At 42.6% G+C, this 13,377-nt stretch overlaps 1 protein-coding gene across 2 annotated transcripts in view; it reads right to left on the bottom strand.

Moving 5' to 3' along the window:
• LOC141133461 (uncharacterized) overlaps positions 1-13,377 on the bottom strand; it is a 164,106-nt gene that overhangs the window by 33,669 nt on the left and 117,060 nt on the right. For both annotated transcript variants that reach the window (XM_073622848.1, XM_073622849.1), the window contains exon 18: positions 6,784-6,899. In XM_073622848.1, the coding sequence (XP_073478949.1) occupies positions 6,784-6,899 (116 nt within the window). The remainder of the gene's footprint in view (positions 1-6,783; positions 6,900-13,377) is intronic.

Raw genomic sequence — 13,377 nt, 5'->3', positions numbered from 1 at the left:
AACAGTAACACATAGTCATCCACAACTCTACAGCTACATCACCAACTTCATCTCAAAATATCAACCAAACCTTCCTCTTTGCTCCTCCCAACACCCTCTTGCTCTCTAGCTACATTCTCCCTGTGCTCGCCACCAGGACTATTCCTGGACTTCTCCCATCCTCCTGAACGCCCTACCTAAACTTTTCCAGTCATATATCACTCTGTGGGGCTTCAGGTGATCCCTGAAAACTCATCTTTTCCTCTATGCAACAACTGAACTTTTACTTTCTCCACAAACTCATCCAGGCACAGTTATTCCCTTTTGAATCACTTGCCCCTCCCTTAAGATTTTAAGCTCTCATGAGCAGATCCCCTTAACCCACTTCTCTTGAATTGAATTGTAAATGCAATGTCTCCCTTTATATCATAAATCACCGTGAAAACTGTTGGCTCTATATAAATCCTGTAAAAAGTAATAGCAATACACAGTCTGATAAACTTTGTACTAGCAAACTTTACAGCAAGGCTAGAGAGTAAAACAATATAAAACTCAAAATGCCATCTATTTACAATGTATCAGTTCTAGAAAACTTATTTTAAAGTCTTTAGACCAAGATGAAAGGATGCAGAAAAAGTCTTGGAGCAACAGATCTTTTTCTGGGCATGTACAAAATGGTACCACAAAGTAAATTCATAAAATCCTAAAGTTTATTATACAATATTAAAATTGTATATAGCACCATATCCAGTGCTAACTGGAAACTGAAGTTCACAAATCTTATTTCAATTCAACATCCACATGTTAGCCAATGTCTTTCAAAAGCTTCAGACAGTATCCATATTGGAAAACCCATTAGTGTAAAATGAAAAGTTTCCATACATGTCGGTGTAGTGGTTCAAAAGGTGTAATACAGAGCATCCGGAAAGTTTTCACAGCGCTTCACTTTTTCCATATTTTGTTATGTTACAGCCTAATTCCAAATGGATTAAATTCATTATTTTCCTCAAAATTCTACAAACAATACCCCATAATGACAACTTGAAAGAAGTTTGTTTGAAATCTTTGCAAATGTATTAAAAATAAAAAATGAGAAAAATCACGTGTAAAAATCATGTACATAAGTATTCACAGCTTTTGCTCCTTACTTTGTTGAAGCACCTTTGGCACCAATTACAGCTTCAAGTCTTTTTGAGTATGATGCTACAATCTTGGCACCAAATCAATTTTTGGGCAGTTTTTCCCATTCTTCTTTGCAGGACCTCTCAAGCTCCATCAGGTTGGATGGGAAGCGTCAGTGCACAGAAATTTTCAGATCTCTCCAGAAATGTTCAATCTGGTTCAAGTGGGCTTTAGCTGGGCCACTCAATATCATTCACAGAGTTGTCCCATAGCCACTCCTTTGTTATCTTGGCTGTGTGCTTAAGGTGGTTGTCCTATTGGAAGATGGACCTTTGCCCAAGTCTGAGGTCCAGAGCACTCTAGAGTAGGTTTTCATCAAGACTGTCTCTGTACATTGCTGCATTCATCTTTCCCTTGATCCTGACTAGTCTGTCAGTTCCTGACGTTGAAAAACATCCCCACAGCATAATGCTGCCACCACCATGCTTCACTGTAGGGATGGTATTGGCCAGGTGTTGAGCGGTGCCTGGTTTCCTCCAGAAATGACGCTTGCCATTCAGGCCAAATGCCGCGTACACACGAGCAAACTTTTCGACCGGACTGGTCCGACGGACCGAGTCCGGCGGACAATTCGACCGTGTGTGGGCTTCATCGGACCTGCAGCGGACTTTTTCGGTCGAAAATCTGATGCACTTTAGATTTGGAACATGTTTCAGATCTTTATGCCGGAACTCTGCCAGACCCAGTTCCTATCGAAAAGTCTGCTCGTCTGTATGCTGGTCCGACCGACGAAAACCGACGCTAGGGCAGCTATTGGCTACTGGCTATCAACTTCCTTATTTTAGTCCGGTCGTACGTCATCACTTACAAATCCGTCGGACTTTGGTGTGATCGTGTGCAGGCAAGTCTGTTCATTGGAAAAGTCCGTTGGAAGTCCGCCAAAAGTCCGTCGGATAGTCCGTCGGACCAGTCTGGTCGAAAAGTCTGCTCGTGTGTACGCGGCAAAAGAGTTCATTTTTTTGTTTCATCAGACTAGGGAATTTTGTTTCTCATGGTCAGAGTCCTTCAGTTGCCTTTTGGCAAACCCCAGGTGGGCTGTCATGTGCCTTTTACTGAGGAGTGGCTTCCATCTGGCCACTCTACCATAGGGGCCTGATTGATGGAGTGTTGCAGAGATGGTTGTTTGGTTGTTCTTCTGGAAGGTTCTCCTCTCTTCGCAGAGAAACACTGGAGCTCAGTCAGAGTCATCATTGGGTTCTTGATCACCTCCCTGACTAAGGCCCTTCTCCCCCGATAGCTCAGTTTGTCTGGGTGGCACGCTCTAGGAAGAGTCCTGGTGTTCAAAACTTCTTCTATTTACAAATGATGGAGGCCACTGTGCTCATTGGGACCTTTAATGCTGCAGAATTTTTTCTGTACCCTTCAACAGATCTGTGCCTCAATACAATCCTGTCTCGGAGGTCTACAGACAACTCCTTGGACTTCATGGCTTGGTTTGTGCTCTGACATGCATTGTTAACTGTGGGACCTTATATAGAAAGGTGTGTGCCTTCCCAAATTATGTACAATCAACTGAATTTACCACAGGTGGACTCCAATCAAGTTGTAGAAACATCTCAAAGATGATCAGTGGAAACGGGATGCATCTGAGCTCAATTTTGAGTGTCATGGCAAAGGCTGTGAATACTTATGTACATGTGATTTTTTTTTTCATTTTTTTATTTTTAATACAGTTGCAAAGATTTCAAACAAAAAAGAGGGCACTCTGGTGAGGCTCGGTATCCGATCCTTTGTAGCAGTGGAGAGATGGCACTGAAGGCAGTGCTTTGTAGAGGAGAAGCAGCTCTGAAGGGTCATAAAAAGAGAAAGGCACCTCTAAGTGCAGTGGTTAAAAGATTTATTACAGACAAAATGGGATTAAAACACCTACAAGATAGTAAGAGGTCATAGGCATATAATGATTTGTCCTGTAATCCTGTAATCGCTGTAATCCTCATCAGTTTGCTGGAGAGAGAGAACCATCCTTCAGCTGTCAGAGTCCCTGGTGTTGTGGATTAGCAAGGAAGATGTAATGAGGTGGCCCGAACCAAGCTGGAACGCATGCGGCCGATGTAACATCAGGTGAAGGTGGTAGGCAGTAACTCGTTTGGAGCATGCACGGCTCCTTCGTCAGACCTCACCTCAACTCCGAAATGTGTTACCGACCACCACCTGCATCTAATGTTACATGGGTCACGTGCGTTTCAGCTTGGTTCCAGAACCCGGACCGCTCATCGCATCTTCAGCTCCTTGCTAATCCACGTCACCAGGGACTCTGACAGCTGCAGGACAGCTCTCTCCCCCAGACAGACAAGGAGTACAGCGATCCGCATTAGGACAAATCATTATATGCCTATGACCTCCTACTATCTTGTAAGTGTTTTTAATCCCATTGTGCCTGTAATAAATCTTTTAACCACTGCACTTAGATGCGCCTTTCTCTTTCCTTTAAAGATTTTAAACAAACGCCTTTTACGTTGTCATTATGGGGTATTGTTTGTAGAGTTTTGAGGAAAATAATGAACTTAATCCATTTTGGAATAAGGCTGTAACATAACAAAATGTGGAAAAAGTGAAGCTTTGTGAATACTTTCTGGATGCACTGTACATCTCCAATATATCGTTATATTTTTTATGTAGATGATCTGCTGTCCCAGCATGTTCCTTTTGGGACTTTATGGATGTTTATTGGTTTGTCTAACTGCACGGTGACCATTCTTTTTTATTTTGGCTAATGTAAGTATCTTTGTATACTACATAAGTGGCATTGTGGGGTTCTAGTTAGTACTTTGTTCCCCTTGGATTCTAGTGTTTGCTTTTCCTTACAGATACAGTATACAGTATCTATTCATTGAGCAAACTGTGGCATTTCCTGCCCTGTTTGGATTCTATTTACAGACCATATATATCTGCCTTGTAATTTTAGTAAGTATTCTCTACATTCCTGTGTTGGCATGGAAGCTCTAGTGGTTCCCTGATATACCTAGTATTTGTAACATGTCATTGTAGGTTTCTATTCGCCTATGCTACCCCGCCATGTGCCCTCCTGTTTCCGGGGGAGAGTTTTGCCCTTGATGCCCCTTTGCCTGCCCCCGAGACTAATGTTTTGGGCTCTATGATCCACCACTTTGATGTGGGCACCTTCTCCTCCTTTATTCATATATCATGTGAATACTGATGATCATTATGTGTATACAATATATACTACATATCTTATGTATATGACTGGTGTTAACAATATGTTGTCATCTTCATTTAGTGATCTTTGCTCATGATATCGGGTCCTGAAGAAGCCATATTCTGGCGAAATGCATTTACCTCTACTATTGAAAGTGTATAAATTACAGTATTCTAGCGTGTTCCTACCTACAATTAATCTTTTTGTTCTATACTTATTTGGCTGTGGCCTGTTTAAGTCTCCATTTTCTAAATCTCCAATAGAGTTGGGCTGAACTCCCCCCAGTTCGGTTCGCGCCAGAAATCTTGAACATCACAAAAGTTCTGTCCCAAACCACAAACCCTATTAAAGTCTATGGGACTCAAACCTGAACAATCAAAAGCGGCAATTTTGAAGGCTTGCATGCAAGATATTGGCCATAAACAGGATGGCCATAAGTGGCCATAAATGGAGGCCTGCCCTGGGGACATGTATCAATTCAAATTTTGTGGGAGTCTTTAAAGGTGCAGTTATTTTATTGATGATTAAAGTGAAACAAAATTTCTTTAAAATTCCTTTAAATATAGTGCCCGGGGGGGTCCCTTGGTCTGCCTGTAAAGTGGTGCATCTGTATTGTGTATAGAACTGCAGCAAAACTGACATTTGTAAAGAAAAAAAATTACATTGAAATTGACCTGTGGCTGCAAGCCATACAATAACACAAAAACATTTAAAAAATGGGGTGGCATCCCCCCATGCATACCAAGCCCTTGTGGGAACCCCAAACCAAAATTAAAAAGAAAAACAGCATGGGGTCCCCCTCCAAAATCCATGCCAGACCCTTGTCTGAGTACACAGCCTGGCTCTTATCTGAGCATGCAGTGAGCACCCTCCGAACCATACCAGGCCACATGCCCTCAACATGGGAGGGTGAACCTTGCCCCTATGTTGATGGGGATAAGGGCCTCTTCTCAACAACCCTGGGCAGTGGTTGTGGGGGGTCTGCCGGCAGGGGGCTTATTGGAATCTGGAAGCCCCCTTTAACCCCAGATCCCGGTCCCTCCCCTATGTGAATGAGTATGGGGTACATGTACCCCTGCTCATGCACTAAACAAAGTGTCAAAAAAATAAATAAAGACAGGAGGCAGTTTTTGACAATTCCTTTATTAAAAAACTAAAAAAACAATGTTCCCCTAGCGTAGATCCATCATCAATCACGACGTTCGCTGCACTGCTGGGCCCGAGAAAAAATGCTTCACCCAAGACTAAGGCTAACAGTCGAATGCCTGCGCTGCCATGTGACAGTTCTTAAATAGGTGAGGGGTGGGGCCACCTGGTACATCACCTGGTGGCACCACCCCCTTGTGACATCACAGACCCAGCATGCACACCTGAACAGGATGCAACAGCATACCCAGATCCTTGACCACAATAGCAATATATGTATTCCAGGTAGTTTATAGTCAGCAGATCAAGATACTTCAAACACCACGTCAAAAGAAATCCTCCCGAAACGTGCCTCTCTCATGCCCGCTGGGGCCTCGAAGCGGCGCAATCTGTCACCGTCTGGGTACCAGTCAATGACTGATCACTGTACCAGCCCACTGCCAGTACCATTTGATCACTGTGATCAATCACAGCAGATCGCATGACAATTGTAAACAATGGATGGCTTCCTTTCATGCTATCCACTGTATACAATTGTGTTGCTAGCTGTGACTGGTCACAGTGATCACATGGTACAGACAGAACCAATCACAGCCCATCTGTACCATGTGATTAGCTTTGGCTAATCACAGCTAATCACAACAAAACACACTGAATAAATCAGTGTCATTCAGTAAAAATGGTTGCTTATACCAATTAAATTTACTGGTATAAGCAATTATAATGTGTGAAAAAAAATCCTGATCACTTCCCCAGAGTAGTACAGTGTTACTATGGTAACACTGTATTTGTCTGGTTACAGTGTGTTAAAAAAAAAGAAAAAAAAAATGTAATAAAAAATAAATAAAAAATGGAATAAATTTTGTTTTTGTTTCTTTTTACATACTGTCACCAGTCAGTGAAAAAATGTGTAATTTTTTTTTTATTATTATTACCGGTATTTCATTATTTTTCAAAAAATTGTGACAAAAAACTTCAAAAAAACTCGCCATGCCGCTTACTAAATACAGTCTGGAGCTGCCCCTCGCAGTATTTCCTTTCCACCTTTGAATGTCACCCCCTCTTCTAGGTTGAATGGTGGCCATTGCGATTTAAACCACTTCCGGTGTGCTTAGGCTGTCAGGGACTCTCTTCCTGGGGAGACAGACAGCCTGGGCTCACAGTACTCCTAAACTGAGCAGCGCTCACAGGTCATTTTCTTCCTTCACGGAGAAAGGACAACCCACCACCCCACCAGGAGGAGCAGAGGAAGGACCTGTGACATCATAGGACACAAAATATTGATGAACCAAACAGCTATAACATTTGTAAATACATACCTGACTCTCAAAGCGATTTCGAAATTTTTTAAATTTTTCAGAGTTGGTGTCTGCGTAGTCTGTGTCAAAAGTTTCATTGATTTTAACGACTATGTTGACCGTTAGAGTGATGTCAGCTGTAAATTAAGAGAGAGAGAGAGATGGTTCTTATAGGCTAACTCTATGCAAAAAGTAGAGTAAATAGAGTGGAGTTTTTAAGTATCTTTTGAAAAAAATTGCTAGCAGGATAAGCTTTTATTACAGAAGAGATCCCACAGGTCTATGAGATCTTGTAAAAGTTATTTTATTGCTTCTAGAAACTCTTGCATGTCTCTGCTAAGTTTACACTTGTGGTTGGGAATGGGTGGGGCAAAAAAATACACAGTTCAGCCATGTTTTTACCTCCCCAACAGCTCCTTCTAAGCTGCAAAGGCTGCCGTATGGGAGTAAACAGGATGTTTTGCAAAAATTATCCCCACAGTTGCATTTGGCAGATATTGCCGCCCACTGAACACAACCCATTCTAGTGCACACTTTTGTGGCACAGTACTGAAGGATTTTAGGGAATTACAGCAGGTGGTGAGGAGGCAACATTACGTCAAATGCTTTCTGAAGGGCAGTGAATCACTTTTTAGAGGGCAGCATTAGCATAAACCAGTTTAAACCAGTTTGAAGGCTTCTTATAGACAGGTGGCATTGCTCGTGGCAAGCAAAACGTGGTGGATCACTTTTTAGAGGGTGGTCCAACAGTGGCTGGCAGGCTTTCAGGAGCAGGGTCGGATTTTCCACTAGGCACAGCAGGCATGTGCCTACATGTGCCCTTCCTAGAGGAGCGCCCATCAGTATGAAGCTTTTTTCTTTTCAACCCTTTAGCTGCCAGGTCCTTATGTCGTACGGACCTGATAGTGGGAAGTTTCCCACACAATCCAGTGGCTGCAGCTACCACATACCCCCGATACCGGCATTCCCCTCCGCACCCCAGCCATAAATTCCTAGCTTTGCTTGCCCCTCTGTGGGCCCCTGGACTGACTTTGCTGGTGGCGGCGGGTGGAGGGAAAAAGAAGAGTGGACGTACGGTGGCTCTCCTCACCTTTTTGTTGGTTAACCAGAAAGCACCGTGTATGATGTCACTTCCGGGTCACCCTGTCACTTTCCCCAGCTAGCCTAGTGGAGCCCAGAGGAGACATGCAGGGTCTTTTAGACCCAATGGACATACATCAAAGTCCAAGGGGGCGGCTCCTAATGCACTAGTTGCATGTTCTCCATGTTTACAATATAGGATGTTGGCAGTCCCTCACATTCCATTCCCTAGTAATCTCTTTCTCCTTCTAATTGGGTAGAAAATACCTGTGTAAGACCCCTGTCCTCTAGGTACGGATGTGTAGATATTGTTATTTGACAGGTCAATCAGTACTGGGTTTTATAGTATCTTCTTCTTCCCTCTTTTTTTTTTTCCTTCAAATGGCAGCTTATCAAGGTGATCAATGGGCAACTTTTATGCACAAACTGCACCATGATTTTGAGCAGACAGAGTCCTTAGAATCTGACTTAGCGCTGGTTTTCTCCAATTTGAGTCAAACTCTGGAGAAAAAAATCTTTACTATATTGGCACATTAAGTCCTTTGAGCAATATATCACTGAGAACCTAAACCCCTTTGGGCTTAGAGTTCAAATTTTTCCCTCATTTGACAACATTGATTCCAATTTTAAAACTATTTGGGAGGACTATTTGAAGCTGTGTTCCAAAACAATGATGTCACTACTAATTGAGGAATACTGAAAACGCAGGACTGACTTGGATGTTAAACTAGAGAAATTACAAAGTCAGATGTTACCTTTACAAACACATGCACTTTATATAGATTTTGAAGAAATACTTAAGGGTCATTTGGAGCAATTCAACAAAAACATCTTGATTAAAAAGGACAGAAAATTCCAATGTGATAGGAGTGCATTTGAATATGGTAAAGCCTACAAATTGCAATCAAACCAAAATCATAACTTTCTAAAAGCACAAAATAAAAATAAACGTACAAAAAGCATATCAACCACCTGCACATTCAATAATTTCTCCTTCTTATCTTCCAACTCAGCCTAAAGGTTGTAGACGACAAAAGCATAGCTGGCATGGTGAAGAGTCACATGATGAATCTTTCCATATGGTGGGTTCACCCTCACAGTCAGGTACTGTAACAGTCATGACAGCCACTTTTGTCACAATACTAATAGTGACGTATCAGATACACATACTCCAGTTAGTCATTCTAACTTCATGTAGTATCCCTTGAGGCGATTCAATTCGCATTTGCAGTGCTATACAAGTCATTCCTTCATCCCTGTATGCAGGAGAAGCAGCAGAATGTATTTTGGGGTGTAATTTCACATATTCCCATGGCATGTTTGAGCAATATATCATTTAGTGACAACTTTGTGCAAAAAAAAAGATATTGTAATTTTCCCAAAACTTGTGGCAAAATATAAAATATTCCATGGACTCAACATGCCTCTCAGCAGATAGCTTGGAGTGTCTACTTTCCAAAATGGGGTCATTTGGGGGGGGTTGTGCTATTTGAGCAGCAGAATGTATTTTGGGGTGTAATTTCACATATGCCCATGGCATGTTTGAGCAATATATCATTTCAGTGACAACTTTGTGTAAATGTATATTTTTTGTCATTTTTCAATTACTTGTGACAAAAAATTAAAATATTCAATGTGCTCAACATGCCTCTCAGCAAATTCCTTGGGGTGTCTACTTTTCAAAATTGGATCATTTGGGGGATTTGTACTGCCCTACCATTTTAGCACCTCGAGAAATGAGATAGGCAGTCATAAACTAAAAGCTGCGTAAATTCCAGAAAATGTACTCTAGTTTGTAGACGCTAGAACGTTTGCGCAAACCAATATATATACGCTTATTGACTTTTTTATTACTCAAGACATGTAGCTGGATGCTTTTTGGCTTAAATTTATGACTAAAATTAAGTTTATTGTATTTTTTTATAGCAAAAAAGTAGAAAATATCATTTTTTTCAACTTTTTGGTCTTATTTCGTTTATATTGCATAAAATAAAAACTGCAGAGGTGATCAAATACCACCAAAAGAAAGCTCTATTTGTGGAAAAAAAAAGATGCAAATTTTGTTTGGGTACAGCATTGCATGACCTTGCAATTACCTGTTAAAGCAGCGCAGTGCCAAATTGTAAAAAGTGCTCTGGTCAGGAAGGAGGTAAATCCTTCTGGTGCTGAAGTGGTTAATAAAACATCAGGGATCCATCAGACCCCTGATGTCTCACCTGCCCTCTATTTAAGCTAATAGAGTGCAGATCACACTCCATTAGCTTCTTCTCAAGTCATAGTGGCCAGTGAAACTGACAGCAGGACCTGAAAGTGATGTTTTACACAACACTTTCATATTCTTTGTAGGAAGGAGAGATCAGCAAATGGACATTCACTGGTCTTCTTCCCTTTTTTTTTATAGAGTTTGTTTAGTTGAGTAATTGTGGAGACACCTACCCTTAAACTGAAATTAGAGGTTTGTTGCCGCCTAATTAATTATTATTATTGGCAATTCTCAGGTCCAGATGAGGCTTTCTATTTAGGTATCCCTCTTGTTTACCCAGCAGCACCCGCCATGCTGGTTCCGGGCTCCAGGCTCCCATTGGCAGACCCGGGACTAGCATGGCAGGTGCTGCTGGGTAAACAAGAGGGAGACCTGAATAGAAAAACTTTTTTGGACACATGTGGGGGTAGAGGTCAATGTACTGAGGGCACTTGGAAGCTTTATAATGGCTGTGCAGCTGCTGTAGCATGACATACACTATATTGTTAAAAGTATTGTGATGCCTGCCTTTACACACACATTAACTTTAACCACTTCAATACCAGGCACTTAGACACCTTCCCGCCCAGCCCAATTTTCACCTTTCAGCGCTGTTGCAATTTGAATGACAATTGCGCAATCATGCAACACTGTACCCAAACAAATTTTTTATCATTTTGTTCCCACAAATAGAGCTTTCTTTTGGTGGTATTTGATCACCTCTGCGGTTTTTATTTTTTGCGCAACAAATAAAAAAAGACCGAAAATTTCGAAAAAAAACAAGTTTTTCTTTGTTTCTGTTAAATTTTTTAGTAAATAAGTACGCTTTCTCCTTCAATAATGGGCACTGATATGGCTGCACTGATGGGCACTGATACGGCAGCACTGATGAGCACCGATGAGGTGGCACCAATGAGGTGGCACCAATGAGGTGGCACTAATGGGCACTGATGATGGGCACTGATAGGCGGCACTGATGGGCACTGATAGGTGGCACTGATGGGCACTGATAGGTGGCACTGGTATGCGGCACTGATGGGCACTCATAGGTGGCACCGATGGGCACACATAGGCGGCACTGATGGGCACTCGTAGGTGGCATTGATTGGTATATATGGGTGGCACTGATGGGTACTTATGTGTGGCACTGATGTGTGGCACTGATGGGCACTAATAGGTGGGCACTGATGGGCACAGATGGGCACTGACAGGTGGCACCGATGGGCAATGACAGGTGGCACAGATGGGCAATGACAGGTGGCACTGATAAAGAATTGCTGGGCAGATCTGGGCATTGCTGGGCAGATCATTGACATAATAGTGCCAATCAGTGCCCATTTGTGGGCACTGATTGGCACAGATTGGGCACATGTGGATGGCCATGGGGTACATACTTGGCCATCCACGTTGCCCCTTCCCTGGTGGTCCTAGTGGCATCCCTGGTAGTCCAGTGGGGTGATCTGAGGGGGGGCTGCGCTGATAAACAATCAGCGCAGACCCCCCCTGCCAGGAGAGCCGCCGATCGGCTCTCCTCTACTTGCGTCTGTCAGACGCGAGTGAGGAAGAGACGATCAACGGCTCTTCCTATTGACAGCGTGATCAGCCGTGATTGGACACGGCTGATCACGTGGTAAAGAGCCTCCGCCAGAGGCTTTTTACCAAGATCAGTGTAGCGGTGTGTCAGACTGACACACCGTTCCACCGATCGCCGCGATGCATGCTCCCAGGGGCGCGCTGCGGCATGTTATCCTGCTGGACGTCATATGATGTCCAGTCAGGATAACAGAACCACTTCCCGGACGTCAATCCGCTATAGGGCGGGCGGGAAGTGGTTAATGGTATCCCAGTCTTAGCCCATAGGGTTCAATATTGAGTTGGCCCATCCTTTGCAGCTATAACAGCTTCCACTCTTCTGGGAAGGCTGTCCACAAGGTTTAGGAGTGTGTCTATGGGAATGTTTGACCATTCTTCCAGAAGTGCAATTGTGAGGTCAGGCACTGATGTTGGACAAGAATGCCTGGCTCGTAGTCTCCACTCTAATTCATCCCAAAGGTGTTCTATCGGGTTGAGATCAGGACTGTGCAGGCCAGTCAAGTTCCTCCACTCCAACCTCGCTCATCCATGTCTTTATGGACCTTGCTTTGTGCACTGGTCCAAATAATTTGGTGAAGGGGGGATTATGGTGTGGGGTTGTTTTTCAGGGGTTGGGCTTGGTCCCTTAGTTATAGTGAAGGGAACTCTTAAGGCGTTAGAATATCAAGACATTTTGGACAATTTCATGCTCCCAACTTTGTGGGAACAGTTGGAGGGTGGACCCTTCCTGTTCTAACATGGCTGCACACCAGTGCACAAAGCAAGGTCCATAAAGACATGGATGAGCGAGTTTGGGGTGGAGGAACGTTACTGGCCTGCACAGAGTCCTGACCTCAACCTGATAGAACACCTTTGGGATGAACTGCGAGCCAGGCCTTCTCATCCAACCTCAGTGCCTGACTTCACAAGTGCGCATTTTGGAAGAATGGTCAAACATTCCCATAGGCACACTCCTAAACCCCTTGTAGACAGCCTTCCCAGAATAGTTGAAGCTGTTATAGCTGCAAAGAGTGGGCCAACTCAATATTAAACCCTATGGACATAGACTGGGATGCCAATAAAGTTAATGTGCGTGTAAAAGCAGGTGTCCCTATACTTTTGACAATATAGTGTACATCAGTGGCAGGAGAAAAATTAAACCATTTGAATCAAAGCTGACTTTTCTAGTTCCTCTTGTCAGTGTTAAATGGTTTGTTACAACTGTGTAAGTGAAACTTTTACTGGACAACTTGGCCTGTTACAGGAAGTGGAAAAATCATGGATCTAGTGGCAAGGTCAACATAGTAGGGGCTCAGAAAAACAAAAAATAATTCCATTTTAAAAAAGACTTTCATTATTTTTTTTAGCGACAGATGAAGAGCAAGCATGTCATTTTCTCTGATACAGACAACAAAAAAATACATTTTTAGTAGTCTGCAAAAAATGCTGTCCGTTTTCAAATTTTTATTTATTTTTTTAAATCTGCTTCTACAACAGGGAGACTCCCATAACTATTGGTTTTCTAACCACTTGCTGATCCAGCCTTTTTCTGACATTTTTTGCTTACAAGTTAAAATCAAAATTTTTTGCTCGAAAATTACTTAGAACACCCAAACATTTATATTTTTTTTTAGCAGAGACCCTAGAGAATAAAATGGTGGTCACTGCAATATTTTATGTCACACTTTATTTGTACAGCGGTCTTTCAAATGCAACTTTTG

Source organism: Aquarana catesbeiana, linkage group LG03 (genome assembly GCF_042186555.1).
Source record: "Aquarana catesbeiana isolate 2022-GZ linkage group LG03, ASM4218655v1, whole genome shotgun sequence".
In the NCBI taxonomy this organism is placed as follows: domain Eukaryota; kingdom Metazoa; phylum Chordata; class Amphibia; order Anura; family Ranidae; genus Aquarana; species Aquarana catesbeiana.
Note: the sequence above shows the minus strand (reverse complement) of the source record. Positions and strands in the feature narration are given on the sequence as shown.